Below are 19,878 nucleotides of genomic sequence, written 5' to 3' on the forward strand. Positions count from 1 at the left end.
GTGACGTGTACTTTTGTTTTTTGTTTTTGGAAAATACACTTTGAGGGGAGTGGGTGTGGGGGAAGGACTGATCAAGGGGTTGAATTATTTTTATGGGGATACTTATGCATATCTCAAAAACTGAAGATGTTACAGATGTGGGAATAGGTATTTGGAATTTCCTTTAAAAATAAAGAAACATATTTATTTTTTCGACTTGAGAGAAGACTGTTTCTCACATGTACAGTTCTATGTCGCATGGTAGTCTTAGCCCTAAAAGGTAATACCACAAACATGGTTTACAAAGAATTTATGGGGTAAATGAAACTCAAATTTTGGGTGAGTTTTTATACTTTAGGAATTTTCAGTTAATGTCTTAGTACAATGCCGAGGAACGATTACTTCGATCAAATTACAAAATTCACACGAGCGAAGCTGCGGGTAATTGCTAGTGTATATATATATAAAACGTCCTGACTGACTGATTTATCATCACAGAGCCAAAACTACTGGACATAAAGAAATGAAATTTCGGGGCTACATTTATACCACAGTGCAGGCGCTCACTAAGGAAGGATATTTGGATATTCCTTCACTAAAGGGGTAAAATAGTGGGGGGGGGGGGTTAAATGAGTATATCTAAAAAACTTGACAGTTTATAGATGTGAAAATGGGTATTTGGAATCTCCTTCAAAAATAAAGGAACATATATTTTTGTTTTCATAAAATACACTTAAGGGTGTGTGAAAAGAAGTGAAAAGGGCGTTGAATTCTTTTTATGAGGATAGTTATATCTCAAAAACTAAAGATGTTACAGATGTGAATATTGGTATTTGGAATCTCCTTTAAAAATAGAGAAACATGTGTTTTGTTTTCTTTTTGGAAAATCCACTTAAGGGGGTGAAAAGGACTGAAAAATGGGTTACATTTTTTATGGTGATACTGTATGTCTCCAAAACTGAAGATATTACAGACATGAAAATTGGTACTTGGAATCTCCTTTCAAAATAAAAAAAACATTTTTTTCTTTCAGGAAATCCACTTAAGGGGGTGGGGTAAAAATAAGTGAAAAACTTGTTGAATTCTTTCTATGGGGATACTTATATCTCAAAAACTGAAGATGTTACAGATGTGAAAATTGGTATTTGCAATCTCCTTTAAAAATGAAGAAACATTTTTTTTTTTTCTGGAAAAGCCATTTAAAGGGGTGGAAAGAAGTGAAAAATTGGTAGAAATTTTTTATGGTAATAATGATACATATATTTCTAAAAGCGAAGATGTTACTCTGCAGGTATTTGTTTTTTTTAATGAATCTCCCATCCTGAACTCGTTCTTAAGGGAGGCCTTAGAAATGTTCTGTGTGCTATAGTATGTTTCCCATAAAGCAACACTCAGTTGAATAATGTTCTATTGTTAGTTCTGAGCCTGTTGCAAAGTAAGAAACTTGTTTTTTCAGGGGTAGTGTATAAACATTCAATTTTTATGATCATTGAGTACAAATGCCTTTGGTGACTTTCACAATTCAAACAACATTTATTTTTTAATGGACAGAAATGGGTGTAGTTTGTGGATTCCCACAGCTAACATAATTTCATTATGGGGAAGGAAAGCACTCCCTGACAATTTTACTTTGCTGTATTCTTCACCTTTCACTCCCACATTTTAAAACAATTCCTCTTCTTCACTTCCCGTTTCCAGTCTTCTGGTTCGGGTTGTGAATCAAGCCATTCAAGATTTTTGTTTCTCCACCGCTCTCTTTCTTCCTCCAATATTTCTTCTACTTTTACTCCTTTCTTCTCTATACTCTACTTCACCGTATCCATCCACTTCCTTCTGGGCCTTCCTTGTTGTCTTCCTATTATTTTCTCCATAAATACTCACTTTGTGTCTGTACCATTTCAGCTTACTTGTCTCTGTCTTTTCTTGCAGTTTAGTGAATCCAATTCCCTCAGATTCCTGTATTTCCGATTTTATCCCTTTGTGTCCTCCCAATTATTCCTCTAGGGAATTTAATTTTGGCTGCTTGGATATTCTGTTTTCATCATGTTTTGTTGTTGTCCATGTGTCAAAATTGGTATGTAATACTAGAGTACAGAATTTTCTTGCATTTCTCTGGGATGTCCCGGTTCCACACCATACCTCTCACACATTGGTAAAACCTATTGGTTTGTTGGATTCTCTTTCCAATTTCTTTGTTTATTTTTCCATCTTCTGCAAGTATACTCCCCAAACATTTGAAGCTTTCTACAACTTCTAATTGTCTTCCATCTACTTCAATATTAATAATAATGTTTTAATGCAACCAATGGCCATAACCCATAAAACAAGAATAAAATGACATATATACATCTATACCTGCTTAGTTCAGGCGGAGATCACTATCAGTCTTTCACAAATTCACTAATTGAGCACTTTCTCTCGGAGCATTCCTGTATATGATATCACCCGCAGATTTGACCACAAAGCTTGCACACACACTGATCACTTGGGTCGTGGAATTTCTTCTCTGAGCACAACTTAAAATGGAAACCATGGACCGCCATTCTTGTAGCGATGTGGCGCAGCTGGTAATTTGTACCCATCCACCTTCTGTCCATCATGCCCTTAGTAGTGTAGAAAGAATCCCAAATTTCCACTTTCTTGGCTTTCAGATCTTGTAGAAGCTTCTCGTATGCCGCATTAACTGGCAGTATCAGCTCATTCCGAAGGTCCTCTATCAGGTATGTTTCCCTCGTTAGCTCATATACCAAACGCGATTGTGTTGTCTTTGATACTCCCAGGACCCTTTTGAGGTAGCAAGCCTTGATTTTCTCCAGATCCTCCAGTTGTTTATAAGTAAGGTACTCTCCTATGAGTTCGAGACCATATGTCAGCACTGGTATTACCTTTGCCTTAAATAGCTGCATAGCTGTCTCTACTGCAATAAGGGTAATATTCCCTATGTCATTCATTGCTCTGATCGCAGCAATCATCCTGGATCTGATGTGGATTCGGAAGCAATGCCCACTTGTTTGCAGAGTTAGTCCTAGATATTTGAAATGGTTTACTCTTCTTAGACACGATCCTCTACACATTATTTTGTCAGCCTTCGCGAGTTTACCACCCTTCCTGAAAATCATCATTTCTATTTTGTCCTCATTTATGCAGATTTAATTTTATTCTGCTCATTCCACGAGTAAGTCCATAGTTCGTTGCAGTTCATCTATGTTCTCTGAAGCAATCGCCATGTCATCCACGTAGATATACATTTTCACATTGGTACTTCCTTTTATCTTTACCCCTACATCACATGTGAAGGCGTTAAACAAGATTGGACTCAGTGGATCTCCTTGGAGGACCCCTATTTTCTGTGGTATCCACTCTGATACGTCTATCCCATCATCCATTTGTACATAATTTTCCGCTAATATATTTCATATAAGCGTCGTCCGTTAGATCTTCCAGTCAATTTCTCCAGCTTCTTGACTAGGATCTCCCTGTTCACTAAATCGAAAGCCTTTGAGTAGTCTACAAATATCACGTAGAGTTTTCTTCCTGGTGTTTCCAATGTAGATTTGATGTGTCCTAGCAGATTTTCCATAGCCTTGATAGTGGACCTTCCTTTTCTAAACCCGAACTGTTCCTCGGGTAGCAATGGATCTAACATTCCCTCTATTCACTTGGTCAGGACTCTTGTTAGCAATTTTAGGCCTGTCAACTCTAAGGCTACTCTTCTGTAGGAATTAGGGTCATCTGTGTCTCCTTTACCTTTGTATAAAGGCTTTATTGTGGATTTCTTCCATTGTGTTGGTATTCTGCCTAGTTCTAGACACTTATTAAGCAGAGCAGTCCATATAGATATAGTTTCTGTCGCTGTCTTGAGAATATGCTCATTCCTAATATCATCTGTACCTGGGGCCCTGTTTTGCTTACTACTTCAATATTCCCTCTTCCTTCTCTATTCTCTCTCGTCATCACTGCAGTCTTACTCTTCTCCACACTTATTTTCATTCCACATTCCTCTATCTCCCAATTCGATACAGTAACTTGTTCAGGTGCTTCCATTTCATTTTCTCCCCGTATTACTGTGTCATCTGCAAAGAGCAAGGCCTTTGTCTCTTTGCTTCCCATTTTCTGTTTTATACTCTTGTGGATTTCATCTATGACTGTGATAATACACTCCCTTGTTGATTATCATTATGAAATCAAAGCATGCTATCGAAACAGACTTTCAACGTATTAGGTCGTGTTACGTACACGTAGTACATGTTGAAGAGATGTTAAGTACAGAACAAAAATGGCCAGCCGGACACCAGTGGGATCCGAACCCACAACCTGTACTTGTTCTGTACTGTTCTGTACTTAACATCTCTTCAACACGTACTACGTGTACGTAACACGACCTAATACGTTGAAAGTCTGTTTCGATTACAATGCGGTCGTGAAAATTCAATATTCATCAAAGCATGCTGTTTTAAACTAACATTTGAAATATGTATTTCATTACATTTCTACGTTACAGGTTCTTCTGGCTCAACTGACAAAGCAACGCGAATACCTGGATGCTGCACAGGCATTCTGCGATTTCACTGTAGATTACCAGAAGAAGACTCCTAAGGGTCTCGTTTACATTGACAAGTATGGAACGCTGTGTCATGCTGCTAACGTAGCCTTCGTCTGTCTTCAGGTATGTTGTAGTCCCTAGCTGTGTAGACAGTTGATGGTTGGCCTGTTCGAAGCAACAGTCATCATCATTATAAGTAAAGTTCAGAAGTTAATCAAATACCATGATATCCCCTGTTTGTTGAACTGACTCCATAGGGACTCCCAATTTTGGAGTATGGGGCACCTAGCTGAATCAGAGTGTCAAAGTCTTGATAACACCAATCTGAAAGAAAGGCAACCTGATAGCACCACCATCACCTACTCTTGACACTGCTATAAAAGTATGAGCACAGAAATGTTCTCTACTGAACATTCTAGCTACACAGTATGGTTCACATAGCTGTAGGCTTGTGTTTGGGACATAGTGGGTTCAAACCCCACCGTCAGCAGTCCTGAAGATCGTTTCTCTCTCTCTTTCTTTTTCTGTCTGTTTTAACTCACACTGACACAGATAGGTCTTACGGTGATGATGGGATAGGAAAGGGGTAGGAATGGGAAAGAATCAACCATGGCCTTAATTAAAGGTACAGCCCCAGCATCTGCCTGATATGAAAATGGAAAACCAAAGAAAACGATCTCCAGAGCTATTGACAGTGAAATTCAAACCCACCCTATCCTGAATGCAAGCTCACAGCTACTTGACATGAACCGTGCAACCAACACCTCCACAATCCTCTGTTTTATAACTAGTTTAGTTCTCTACCGCTTATCCTTAAATAATTAGAAACTGAGTCTAACCATCATTGTCTTGATCTTCCTGTACTTCTCCTACCCACAATTATTCTCCTAGATAACCTGTTACCGGGCGAGTTGGCCATGCGGTTAAGGGCGCGCAGCTGTGAGCTTGGATCTGGAAGATAGTGGGTTCAAACCCACTGTCGGCAGTCCTGAAGATTGTTTTCCATGGTTTCCCATTTTCACACCAGGCAAATGCTAGGGCTGTACCTTAATTAAGGCCATGATTGCTTTCTTCCTTCCCTATCCCATCGTTGCCATAAGACCTATCTGGGTTGGTGTGACGTAAAAAAAAAGAAAAAAAAGAAAAGAAAAACCTTTCCTCCTCCATTCGACTAACATGACCCACTACCGAAACTTGTTTGTGTGTATCAGTTCATCAGTCAAGTTCATTTATGAAAGTCTTTATCTCTTTATTTATTTATTTATTTATTTATTTATTTATTTATTTATTTATTTATTCATTCATTCATTCATTCATTCATTCATTCCAAATACCCTCCTGCCATTGATCCCACCTGTTTGTACTGGCAATCATTCTCACTACTTTCATGTCTGTTACTTCTAACTTATGTTCTGAGTCCACCCAGCTTTCACTCCCTTAAAGCAAAGTTGGTCTGAGAACAGACCAGTGTAAAGATAGTTTTGTCCAGGAGCTGACTTCCTCCTTACATGTAGAATCCAGTAACATGGTGGTGGTGATGGTGGTAGAGGTGGTGGTGGTGATGATGATGATGATAATAGCCCAGAAATGTCTTTCACCACTGAATATTTTGACTACTCAGTAGGGGTCACATTGCTGTAATGGTTGTGTTTGGGAGATATTGGGTTCAAACCCCACTGTCAGCAATCTGGAAATTAATTTTCTCTTCTTTTCTTGCTATCTGTTGTGCGCCGCACCAACTCAGATAGGTCTTACGGCCTTAGCTACCATGTGGAGATTTTTTAATTTTTTGCCATTTAGACCGTCTGTACCTCAGTTTCAACAGACATTTTGCTCTTCCCAGTAGCAGAAAAACGAGAACTCTGTTGAGTGAGATGTGGTTAGGTTTTAATTCATTTTATTGCATAAAACACCTTCTGTAGGTAGGCTATGGAGGTTTGGTCTCCAGATCCCAGCAAACAGGATTTTTAAAGGGTGTAAAACTGTCAGTTTGGCACTCCAGGTCATACGATGTCTTCATATAAAAGATACCTGGCGACATGCTGCACTGAACTCTGCAGAGCTTTCCGACCCTCTACTTGCTGACACACTCACAAATAACTTGTGACTAACTCGTACCCACCTGCGATTTACTCAGGACTGATTGACTCTTCCCTCAGCTTTGCTCTTTATATAGGCGAGCGGAAGATTCTCGCAGATTCTGCTTCCAGAACATTCCAGATCATCATCATTTTCATCTCTGACCAGCGTCTGGTCCCTCGAGCCGGATTGTCACATCAGTGTTCAGTAGCGAAATGTTTATATGAGACTTCTATAATTTTTTTCACATTCTCTCTCCTGTATTTCATATCAGATTTGCATGTTGATGTTTGGATCATCTGTACATGTACTAGTTTGATGTAGCTATCCATGTCATCCTATCCTGTGCTTTGTGTGACGGCACCCTATTACTCCTGTTTTGAATTTACTCATTTTCATCTTGTACTCTTTCTCTTAGACTGTGTTCATGCCATTCAGCATTTGCTGCTTTCAGATTTGCACATAAGACATATATTACAAGTAATGAACTTCATTTCAGTTCCGTATTGACTTTAAATATCTAAGGTGAAATTCTAACATGTTTGCCATTTGATAAATGGTCTGTTTAAAAAGCTACATAGGGCATGTTTCAACCTAGCCTAGAGGTCATCATCAGCTAAAATAATAAAAAGATGAAAGACATATACAAACACAGTGATACATAAAAAACTTGAGATAAAAACACAGTCAACAAATGCAATGAAAATCTATGTTTAAAATGTTCTTAGCTTCAATCTTGGACGAATTTAGTTGTAACAGGTGTGGGTCCAACCATATTTAATACAACTGTTGGTTGCTGGAGGAATAGTTTAAACTTGTGAAGACTGTTAAATATTGTTCTATTTGTCATGCTTCTGGAAACGGAGTGAAGTTTTAAATTCCGTCCAATTTCTTCATGGAGAATACAAGTATAGCCAGGATTTCCTCTTTCCTCCAACTCTGTGCTTGTATAAATCAGGTAGGGTCGGTGTTGACCTCTACACTGACTGGTGACCATTCTGATGATGTTAAAAGTTTATACAATTAAATTCCTTTAGAATTTTGTCTTGGATATAAGCCATGTATTTACTTAATTTCTTTCAGGCTGCTGAGGCTGGTATTAACGTGCAAAAGTACCTGGACTTTGCTCGTCGTCAAATCAACTACATGCTGGGTGACTCGGGACGAAGCTTTGTTGTTGGAATGGGGAACAATCCTCCGAAACAGCCGTATCATGCTGCCAGGTATAGCATATGAGAGAAATTCTTCACTTATTATTTATCCTTCTTCTCTTCTCTACATGCTCTTCTCAAATAAAGACTAAAGTCTGTCAAGATGGTCTTTCAATGAGTGTTGTACCCACCCTCCTGGCAGGGGTGTAATGTGCAGGTGGGCCCAGGCCTTTATAAGGGGTCCTACAGACTCCTCGCTAAAAAATAAAAAATAGCATACAACCTGTGATAATAAAGTTCGGTGAATAGGCCTGTACTAACAAATTAGATGAACAATGCACGACAGTGACCTACCGTCCTTCGAAATAGTCCCCTCCCATAACTATGCATTGCTGATATCGGTGATACATGTCCTGGAAACTTTGCAAGAAAGCCCCCTTTGGGATGGTGTTCAAAAGCCTTGTCATGTTTCGTTGGATGTCAGGAATATAGTCAAATTTCTTTCCTTCCAAAGCGAGTTTGATGCGTGACTTTTTGGCGCTGACTTTTTTCCAACGAGGGAATCCCAGAGAATGCCATTGCATGCTTTGCCGTTTTGTTTCAGGGTTGTTCCTGAGACACCAGGTTTCATCCTCAGTGACAATACAGATCAAGAAATTTGGTGTCACATCTGCAGTTTTGACAAAGTTCTGTGAAGCCTCTAAACTTGCCTGCTCCTGATCATTAGTCAAGTGATGTGGCACAAGACGAGAATGTGTTTTCCTCTTCCCTAACTTCTGGGTAACAATTTGTTGCACAGATTCAGAATTAATCTGCAGTTCATCCGCTATCATGCACATAGTTTATCGCCGATCGTTCGTGATTAATATCCTCACCTTCTCAGTGTTTTCGTCACTGACGGTGGTTGCCAGTCTTTCGCTATGGGGGTTGTCAGAAACACTTTCCCAGCCTCCTTGAAAACGGGCGAACCACTCCTACACACACTTCAAGGACAGTTCTTCATAAACACGTACCAGCATCGCATGCATTTCTTTCGGTGTCTTACCAAGCTTAAAACAAAACTGTACATTGATCTTTTGGTCGTTCATGTTCCTGTTCGCAGTTCAGAACCAATGCACTAAACGCGTACTGTGTCAAACAGGTCTTACACGGCACACACACGATGCTCAGCAGAACAACTTTGAAAACAGGTGGTGAAAACCTGCTGCTATGCAGGTGCAGCTTTGTGTGTCACCAATGTTGCTGGATCGACCGTTCTCACTTCTTTCACCAAACTTTATTGTCACAGGTTGTATATCTAGCTTAATGCCATTCTGCACGGAAATGATCTGGGTGGTTTAATAGAATTGGTCAAAATAGTTTGTTCTTTACAATTTGTACGTAGAAGAATTGCAACTTGGTTGCGTCTAGCAAGAGTTTATTGTGTTGAGCGTAACACAGCAGAGCCGCCTCTCACACCACCTGACGCACTCCTCAGAAAACACCTGCAATGAAAATTGTTACCAAAATATCACATTTTAGATAGGAAATGATACTTTCTTGATGTGTAGCGCAGCTGAGATCGTATTATGCATACATTTTGCAGAACATTCAACTTCTGCCCCACGATTATTCGACAACAGTGCATAACGCCATTAAGAAATTTGCGTAGTAACAATCGGTCAACTTGGTTTTAAATGAGCTCTCTTTGTGCAAAGTTAATAATAGGCATATCAGTTCTGTAGTTCATTATTTGTTTTGAAACTTTATCGGAACAGTTTTTGATTTAATTTTGTTCATATATTTCTCTGAGTTGTAATTGAATAAATTATTATAACTGAGAAGAGCCTCCGTGACTCAGGTCGGCAGCCTCTCACCGCTGGGTTCTGTGGTTCAAATCCCACTCACTCTATGTGAGATTTGTGCTGGACAAAGCAGAGGCGGGACAGGTTTTTCTCCGGATTCTCCAGTTTTTCCTGTCATATTTAATTCCAGTAACACTCTCCAATATCATTTCATCTGTCATTCATTAATCATTGCCTCAGAGGAGTGTGACAGGCTTCGGCAGCCGGCTCAATTCCTATCCTCACTACTTGAAGGGGCTTCATTCATTCCATTTCTGACCCGGTCGAATGATTGGAAACAGGCTGTGGATTTTCATTTTCATTATAACCAAGACTTCAGTGTCGGCTACAGAGTATAGTTCTGTAGTTACTAAAAAATTAAACCAATTACTGTGAAGTTATGTATGAACATCGTTGTGATCTATAGTTGGCAGTTCAGATTTATCCGTTAATCCCTCAGCGAGAGGGAACGTTTGAGCACCGCTTTACCCAGGAGACAGAGGTATTTCAGATGTGAGCACTGAGAAAATGCAGCAATCTATTTAAAATTTCATTGTTACAACAGTTTAGCTTAGATTGAAAATGAAAACCTACAACCTGTTATCCAGTCTTTGACCGGGTCAGGGATGTAATGAATGAATCATATATAGGCTATTATTACAATGGGGTCGCCACTCCCAAGGTGATTATTAATGAGTGATAAATGCTATGAAATGAGAATGGAGAGTGTTGCTGGAATGAAAGATGACAGGGAAAACCGGAGTACCCGGAGAAAAACCTGCGAAACAAAACTAGTATAATGATTTTTCATAATTTTTCTCTAGTGATGCTAGTGACTACACTTGAGCACTCTGGAGCATTAAGAATGGCAAAGGGTTAAACTGGTAGGGAGAAAGTGGAAACATCTTGGCCCAAATGCAGAAACAATGACTAGTTTTAAGCCTTAGACAACGTCTACCTAAAGAACGTCTAAGTAGATCACAATCTTCCATTGCATAAACAATGTTCAGCCGTTGTTTAGCTAGACACCGTTTAAAGTTTCAATATTGGTTCAAAAATGGAAATAGATATCTTCCATGCAACTCTTTACTTGTCACAACCAATGAAATTCGGCGGTGTGTGCACCAAACGTTAGTCAGCTGTCGTCTTCCTACACATTACTCAAATATGGCTAAGCATGAACACAACTTGCCCACAGATAAGAATATCGCTTTCGCTGGAAATAAATTCTCGTAATATTATCGACACTAAAGCAACACGCCACCATACGGGGAAGTGTGGCTTTGATTATAGTGTTGTTATGGTGAGTGTAATCTAAATAGCTTCTGTGAAAGGAAGATGGAACTATAGTACTATGTAACTGAATGAGCTGTACGGGCCATATAGATGTACAGTAGCTTGCATTCTAGAGGTCATAGGTTCAAAGCGCACCGTCGTTAGCCCTGAAGATTGTTTTTCATAGTTTCCCCATTTTTACATCAGTCAAATACCGGGGCTGTTATTATGGCCACAGCTCTTCCTTCCCAGTCCTTGCCTTTTCTTGTCTCATAGTTGCCAAAAACTTACCTGAATTAGCACAACAATTAGCTGTCAAGAAAACACACGCACAACCTACTTTTTAGTGTCATTATTATGTGTGCTTACTTGGCAGTAAATGTAATATATGAATCCCTCCCGGATGGTGTATGTGACAGCTCTCTGACAATTGGGACAAGTTATTCTGATATGGATGTAGTTGAAGTAACCTATAATTCGAGGGAAATTATCACAAATATAATAAAATATATCGGTTGTTAAGAATTGTAGTCAAATTGACAGTTATCGGACTGTCCCTTGTGTCATGTGTTTCATGGTACATAACCTCTGATTGTGATTCACTCCTAAAATTTGTGGTTAAACAGTGAGCAGTGTTTAAACATGGCTGGTTGAACATCAGGTTTAGACGGTGTCTAAGTGATAAATAACATCTTTGCAATGTGGCAGCCATACTTAGACATTGTTTAACTGTAAACATAATTTAAATACCGTTTCTGCAATCAGCCCCTTCTCTTCTGTTGGATATGTTCTTAAATTTTCCCTTTGCAGTCTGTACAACTTGCTATTAATCTTAGATGATACTAATAATATGGTATATTTCAGTTCATGCCCTGACAGACCGGAACCATGCGGCTGGGACGACTTCCGACATCGCGGCCCCAATCCGCAGGTACTGTACGGCGCTCTCGTCAGCGGACCTGACGAGAACGACTTCTACGAAGACAAGAGGGAGGAATATGTCTACAATGAGGTGACCCTCGACTTTAATGCCGGTTTCCAGTCGGCTGTGGCTGGACTCAGACATTTTGAGCTGAAACATGACCATCGTCACAGAAGAAATGCACATTACTAGGTGCTTAAAAAAAAAAAACTATTCTTCAGAAATATTAATGACATATTACTATAGACAGCTGATGGGTTACCAAGTCCAAACGTTTATTTTGTATTGAAAATTAAAAAATTAGGTTTCTAGTAGTGGACCATAATTTGATTACATCAATTAAGAATATTAATTAATCCAAATTGATAGTGCTCAGGTCAAGACTGAGAAGCCTGAACATTATCAGTTCTGATTAATTTGTTTTGTATACGTTTGAGAATCTACTCTCCTTTAACCAGCCTCCATCATCTGCTTCAGTATTCTTCCGTCTTTCATCCTCTTAACATGTCCAAACCATCTCATTTCATTTCTCTCCATTCTGTCAGTAAATTTTTTCTACTCAAATTTCTTCCATGTCATATCTTTCAAATCATACTTCTTAAAAATATCGTCTCACTGGCTTGGATTTTTACTCTTCTGTCTTTCCATCACTATCCAGGTCTTTCTACCACATTTGTCAGTACAGGCCAGTAATACATCTTCTACATCATTTCTGCCAAATCAAGTTCCTCACACTCCGGTAAAATGCATTTACGCGATCATTTTATTGGCCTCCGTTTTGAGCCATATATCCTATTTGAAGTTTTCCACAATTTCAAGATATTGTTCTGCAATTTTTACTTAGGTTAATGGAGTTAATTGTACTCAGTAAAAATCTTAACTTTTTTAATACCTTCTTTTTTGTGTCAAGAAGGTACTTCAGTGGACATATATGCTTGTGTACTTTCAAATTAAATAGGTAAATAAATTTAATTAATTAAAATAATTAGTTAATTTCCATTGTTCTTGAAAATGTCCATTATTTCAAAGTCTTGTCCCACAGTTTTTACTACCTTCTCTTTCTAGTCAAGATAGACTTCTTTACTTCATGCTTATTTTAATTCCATAATTACCAGTAAACTTCCTTTCCATTTGCTCTGTACACTACAATGTTGTCTACTAACATCACCTTCAATTTTCCATCCCACATATATTTCCTTTTTATCCTTCCACATTTTCATATGAAAACCTGCAACCTGTTTTCCAGTCACCGACCAGGTCAGGGATGGAATGAATGAAGCCCGCATATTGCGGTGAGGATAGGAATTGTGCCGGCTGCCAAGGTCTGTCGCACTCCTCTGGGGCTCACATTTTCATCCAAGTTCTAATTTGAAATCTCTCCAAATCACAATTATTGTTCATAATATAATAAGTATGCTGATTATCATTGATGATGAAAGTTATTGACGATTTCCATTCAGCTGTCTGTGTTAATGATTGTCATAGCCAAGTATTATGCTATGTGGGAGTTGTGCATTAGTTCAGTAGCAAGAGGAAATGAGAACTGAATACATGTACGTAGCTTCAGACTGTAAATTAGTTATTTTTTTTCTGTTCATCTATTGGATATCAGATTATATTAATTGAGAATAATACATACATTACTCAACTTCTTTCTGTTCTGTTGTTCACTGTTACCTGTTTGTGTGCATCTATGTGTAAAGGGACTATTTGATGAGTATTGGGTGGCTTGTGTTCATTTATTTGAAGAAATGATAAATAAAAAGATATTTTAAATTTAAAAAAAAATATAATTGTTAGCATTTAAAAATGATCTGGTTGATGGAACATTTTCTTAGGTAATTAATTATTTAGGTCACTGGTTCTGGAAATTTTATTGTTCACACCACACTAACTTTTGTTGCAAGGCCATGTGTCATACTAATGTAAGAATTTGCAACAATAAAGGAGACTTGGTCTTTCACACGTACAGTTTCAGCAGGCAGTTGTTTGACTTGTAATTATAACTCTGTTTTTTCTTTGTTCTGCCATGTTTTGAGGTCTTCAATTTTATATGTTTTGTATATATTTTTTGGCCTTTATTAATCTAAGTTCAGTATGAATACGTTTGTGATTAAAAGGAGGGAAGCTAACAGTGACAAAAGTGAGAACAAACTCTTTCCAAGTTTAACTGTTGTGAGAGCAGAATACAGGGAAATGAGATGGATGAGAAGAATGGGACTTTTGTCTATTCAATAGGAAATGCATTTGTGTTTAATTTTATCTCGCTAGAAATTGAGCTTTTAGGTATGTAAAAATCAACAAGCTCGAATTTCTCATTAATTAGCCACACTCACTAACAATTTTTTGGTTGGTTTTGTATCATCGCATGGCAAAGCTGTTGGTAGAAACTTCCTGTGTATGTGTGACATACTCCCATGTAATAATAATCTGTTTTCCTTTGGCTTTACTCACAGTATTAGTGTGTCATTTGAAGTCTTCAATACAAGTTTGTGTGATGTTGATACATGCTCTTGCCAACTTACCTCCCATTTCATGCATTTCTCACCAATTTCTCTTGTAGAATATAGCAAGGTTGTATTAGAGCTGCATATCTTATATTTCTAACGGTTAGTAAATCATTGTCTTTGATCATGAACATGGAAGTAATTTTGAAAGCTCTTACTTTCTTTCAATCTTTGACAGACATATCTTTGAATTGCCGTAAGAAGAGATTTGATTAGTTTCTCATCTCTCCTTTCCGCTCTTCTTCTATCTGCTTAAAACACTAACTGTCCGTACCTAATGACTGCAGATGATCTCCGATGAGACTCATGCGACCTGTTCCGAGGGAAACAAATGTGGGACCGACAGGGTGTCGACGTTGCTGCTCCATGGATCTGTTATTTTGGTCTTGATATTATATATTCAAAGAGATGTGTCATGTACAGTATTTTAACACTCTTGTGGGATTGCGGATGCAATCTGTTTTTCACATATGGACTTGCCTGGATGTCCTTCCTAATGCTAATCCTACTATTGCATGTTTCTGTGGTGCGTTATGTGTAAGAGAAGGTTTATAGTATTAAAAACATCCAGTCCTCGAGCCAGTGGAATTTACCAGATGCAGCTAAAATCCTCACTCCAGCTGGGAATTGAACCTGAGAACCTCTAAATCAAAAACCACGATGTCGATGTTATTAATGACCCTTGACAGATGATCATACCAAAATTCAATTAAAGTTGGATTAAACACGTTTTCTGAGCAGTTTCAAAGGGAAGAAAGTTCTAGTTCAAAGCTTGAACTTTTAAAGTCCTATTTGGACAAAGACTAAAAATATATCATTCCGATATAACGTTAGTTTCTTTCTCCATCTTGTAAAATCACCCCTGAGGTCTTCTGGTTTGGCTTCCTGTGCACCTACACAGATTGTCACTGGAACTCGAATTAAACTTCATTATTAATATAGTGAGTTCTATTCCAATGAAATGTCTGTTTATACATCTGTCACAAGATTGGGAGCGGATTGTTAGTGTGCTGAATATTGTTGGGGAAAAAAAATTGGAAGGTATTTCTGAGAAATTGCATGTTTTATTATAGGGAAATGAAAATGTTGATCTAATTTGCAAGGAAAATTGTTAATCTGTGATATTTTATAATCTGTAACAATATGTAGATCAATTTAATCAACAAATCATAGCTCTAAAGAATTCTCGTGCCTTTTTATGCGTCAGGAACAGATACATGGTTGAAACTGCTGATGGCGATAATCTCTACAGTTTCTGTGAAAAAAGTTTTGAAATCAGTTAATTAAAATTTACTTCTCATTACAAATGTATACCCTAGACATATTTGATTTAAGAACTTGTATTCTTCAAATTTTCTCTTTAAAACAGTCATATGATGCTATTTATTTAATTAAATGTATTTTTGCACACACTTGCCATAGAATTCATGTATCTTCATTGCTGATAAAATTAGGGAAATTATATGCATATACAAATTTTTAACATTCCTGTATTATATCAATATAAGTACAGTAGATGGTTGTTTTTTCTTCAATTTATGCTTCCATATTTAAATACAAAGATCAAATTTAAGGTTATTTACCTGAATAATTATTGTTGTTGTGTAAGGAATATTATGAATTATTCTTTGTTCAAACATGTTATATATATATATGATAGTAAATTGTATATAATTTTTAAATCATGTTTCTTCTGTTAAGTTCATTATTTCAGAACTTAAATTGTTTTCTTCAGTGTTTATATATTTCAGTTATCTCTTCTCTCTCTGTGTATATTGCTAATATACTTGATTAATAAGATTTGAAATTTGAAGTTCAAAAAGAATATATTACACAGGGTAAATTTTTTCTAAGAAAACTATTTATATAAATGTAACATATTTTGATACTGAAGTAGGAAATTCTTGACAATGTATGAGAATTTGTTTTGAATTATTAATATCTGTAATATATGTTTTAAGTGTTTAAAACATTGTAATTTGTATTTATAAATTTTGTTTAGGGACTGTTCTGGTATTACATAACCTACATATTCAGGATGCTTCATATACGAATTTTGTTTAAAATAGAAAATAGTAATTTCTTGAAATTTCTCTCTAACTGTAATAGATATCCACTTTGTAAAACACTAGACGTACGGTATGTAGGTAGGTACTTTTCTGTCAGAAAGATAGATTCAGAATACTAAATTTGTAGGTTATAATACCATGACTGAATTATTAGTTTGTGTAGATTGAATGCTAATTCCTTATTTTGTAAGAAATAATTATAAGCATGGAGCATCTTCATCTTAGCTTCTTATCTTGAAAACTCTGTTTCCCAAAATTTGTTAACTAATTTATGAATCACAACTTGAAATATTTTATCAGGGAATTGTTCTTGAAATAATCTCCTGATAACATGAGCTGATTGTACACACATTTGGATCATTAATAAACACTCGTTCGTTGTAGGACAGAATAACTACAACTTTTGTAACACACTACCGTTACACATACTGTTTCAGCGGCTCAGGATGATAACATACTAACAGTTGCCCTGAAGCTCAGGATTCTTGGCTTGTCATTGGCCATGACCTTGGTCAGTGTTGCAGCTGGACTCTGGGCAACTCGTGTTCTGCTCGCTCAGTACAATTTATTCTGAAATCTTGCTTAATTCATCCCTTCAGTAAAATATCTTAAAAATAATGTGACCGAAAGATTTAATGGTACCGTAAGAGAACTGTCGCTATTAAAATAAAATCGTTATCGGTATATAACTTCAAACAAAAATGTGGTAATATGTATAGATTTTTACAATTTTATATATGGAAATCAAGGACAGAAATACTTTCTTTTTCAAATTAGTACTTAAAAACACAAAATATCATCAGTTTAGTTTATGCACTTCTATGTAAAACTGCAATTTTGATGCCAAATTTAGATTTAATTTTTTTACCTTGAAATCTATATGCTTTTACCACTTTTATCATATTAAATTATTTTAGTTTGAATTAACAAGTATTCTATTAAGCTTGTTTTACTACCACAGTTCTCATTGGATTTTATTACTGAAATTGAAATGTATGTTTCCAAAGTCAGGCTGAGCTAAAAAATTTCAGGACTTTCACCAGATCTTGAACTGAGGTTTAGCTTGTCTGTTACAGTATTTAGATGACAAAAATTAAACTCAAAGTATACAGAAATTATGAACTCTAAAAATGAATTAAGTCTTTCACTTTATGACATGACAAATGTCCTTGTTGTTACTTAATGTGTTTTATTGTTATTTTTATAGTAGTTATTTTCAGTGTTGACAGTGCCATGTGGATAATTAGGATGAGAGACTTTTTTAAATAAGCATTTTTGTTACTTTTAATATTAATACATTTTTGTATATAGTTTGTTAAGATATATTTAATTGTATAGATATGTTATTTACTTCCATTTGTTTCTAAGAAGAGATGTGTATCTTTATTCAAACAGCTTTGTAAATATTTGTGATATCTTTTTATCTCTTCATCTCACATGAGTGAGATCATTTGAATTTAAGAAAATATGTCCATGACGTCTGTTGTAAAGCGAGTCTTGTTATCAATAAAGGACTGTCATCGATATGAAACCCAATCAGTGTCTGTGATACTACTTCTCCTTGCTCCTTCACTTTCTATTCAATACTCAGCACATCAGAATCTAGGTAATCACAAAAATGGCAGCTTTGCCACCTGTATTCCAAACATACGATGACATGGTTTGGCTTATTGCAAAAATTATACTTTTTTTTTTTACAAGATGCTTTATTTTGAAAAAAAAAAAAAAAAAAAGTTTAACAATCTAATCAATACACAATATTATAATCCAAAAACATTATTTATGGAATAAAGGTGAACATGTTTTGACTCTTGAAGCCGTCATCAGCACACAACACTTAGATAAGATTAAAAGCATATTAGCATATAAATGTATGAAGCTATTTTAACACTCAGAGGGTGGAATTTAATATGTTAAATGGTCAGAGATCCAGCGTTATCGGCACAAGTAGTAATCCACAAACTCAACAGATGGCAGTAAGCTACACTTTTAGGTCTGGCCGAAAGGGGAATCCTAAAATAGAGTTGTAATCAATCAATCAATCAATCAATCAATCAATCAATCAATCAATCAATCAATCAACATTGATCTGCATTTAAGTCAGTCACCCAGGTGGCAGATTCCCTATTTATTTTCCTAGGTTTTCCTTAAATGATTGCAAAGAATTTGGAAATTTATTGAACATCTCCCTTGATAAATTATTCCAGTCCATAACTGCTCTTCCTATAAACGAATATTTGCCTAAAATTGTCCTCTTGAATTCCAACTTTATCTTCATATTGTGATTTTCCCTACTTTTAAAACACCACTTAAACTTATTCGACTACTGTACTAATGTAATTCCATCCCATCTCTCCACTGACGCCTTGGTATATACCACTTACATAAAATCAGCTTCATGGCCCATATTGCACTTTAACAGATTCACAACAAAGTATTTTTTATTTTCCACCTTGTCGATACATTAGCTGCTTAAGGCAACTTAATGGTTAAAAGTGGTACATGTTTTGTATATTATTAACATCTTTAGCCACATAACACTGTTTAGATGAAATATTCATGTATTGACAAAGTATCAATGCTTTGAGAGAAAGTGTCCTTAAAAATAGCATAAGATTAAACGACAACTTTAAAAACAAAATACTCGTGAGAAAATAATGATGATATACGAAACAAGTACCACTTTTAACCAATAAGTTGCCTTAAGCAAATAATGTATCGACAAGGTGGAAAATACTTAGTTGTGAATATACCATGTAGTTGAGCAGCTCGTCTCCTTTCTCCTAAGTTCTCCCAGCCCAAACTTTGCAACATTTTTGTAACGCTACTCTTTTGTTGGAAATCATCCAAAACAAATCAAGCTGCTTTTTATTGAATTTTTTCCAGTTCTTGAATCAAATAATCCTGGTGAGGGTCCCATGCACTGGAACCGTACTCCAGTTGGGTTCTTACTAGACAATTACATGCCCTCTCCTTTACCTCCTTACTACAACCCGTACATGCCCTCATAATTATGTGCAGAGATCCATACCCCTCATTTACAATTCCATTTATGTGATTACCCCAATGAAGATCTTTCCTTGTATTAACACCTAGGTACGTACAATGATCCCCATAAAGAACATTCATCCCAACAATGCAGTAATTAAAACTGACAGGACTTTTCCTATTAGTGAAACTCATAATCTGACTTTAAACCCCATTTATCAGTCAGGCTGTGAGTTTCACTAGGCTAGTGTTTTACAAGCTTCGTGAGAGGCTATCGTGGTCAGTCGAGCATGCATCGTGAGTTTTGAGAATGGCTTTTTATGATTTATATACCTATTTTGCGATGTGATTGGTAAGAAGAGAGTCAGTGAGCGATAGATTGCTTCTATTTTGGACTCCACAGATGTAGATACAAGTGATTTTTCATCTGAAGAGTCTGAAGACTGAAATTGAAGTAGCGAGTCTTCTCGGTGCTTGCCGACCCATAGTAAGTGTGGGAGTAACTGGTTCAAAATATGGCCAAGGAAAAAAGTGGGACCAGT

At 36.7% G+C, this 19,878-nt stretch overlaps 1 protein-coding gene across 2 annotated transcripts in view; it reads left to right on the forward strand.

Moving 5' to 3' along the window:
* Nucleotides 1-17,884, forward strand: part of LOC136886350 (endoglucanase E-4) — a 386,731-nt gene extending 368,847 nt beyond the window's left edge. The window contains exons 7-10 of one of the 2 annotated variants that reach the window (XR_011019100.1): nucleotides 4,481-4,645; nucleotides 7,685-7,824; nucleotides 11,715-15,499; nucleotides 15,532-17,884. Coding sequence is in view for 1 of the 2 variants with exons in the window: in XM_067159089.2 (XP_067015190.1) it covers nucleotides 4,481-4,645; nucleotides 7,685-7,824; nucleotides 11,715-11,964 (555 nt within the window). In the remaining variant the exon portion in view is untranslated. Of the gene's footprint in view, nucleotides 1-4,480; nucleotides 4,646-7,684; nucleotides 7,825-11,714 lie in introns of both variants that reach the window. The other variant, XM_067159089.2, reaches the window with a different exon arrangement.
* Nucleotides 17,885-19,878: the final 1,994 nt, after the last annotated feature.

This window comes from Anabrus simplex, chromosome X (genome assembly GCF_040414725.1).
Source record: "Anabrus simplex isolate iqAnaSimp1 chromosome X, ASM4041472v1, whole genome shotgun sequence".
Lineage (NCBI taxonomy): Eukaryota > Metazoa > Arthropoda > Insecta > Orthoptera > Tettigoniidae > Anabrus > Anabrus simplex.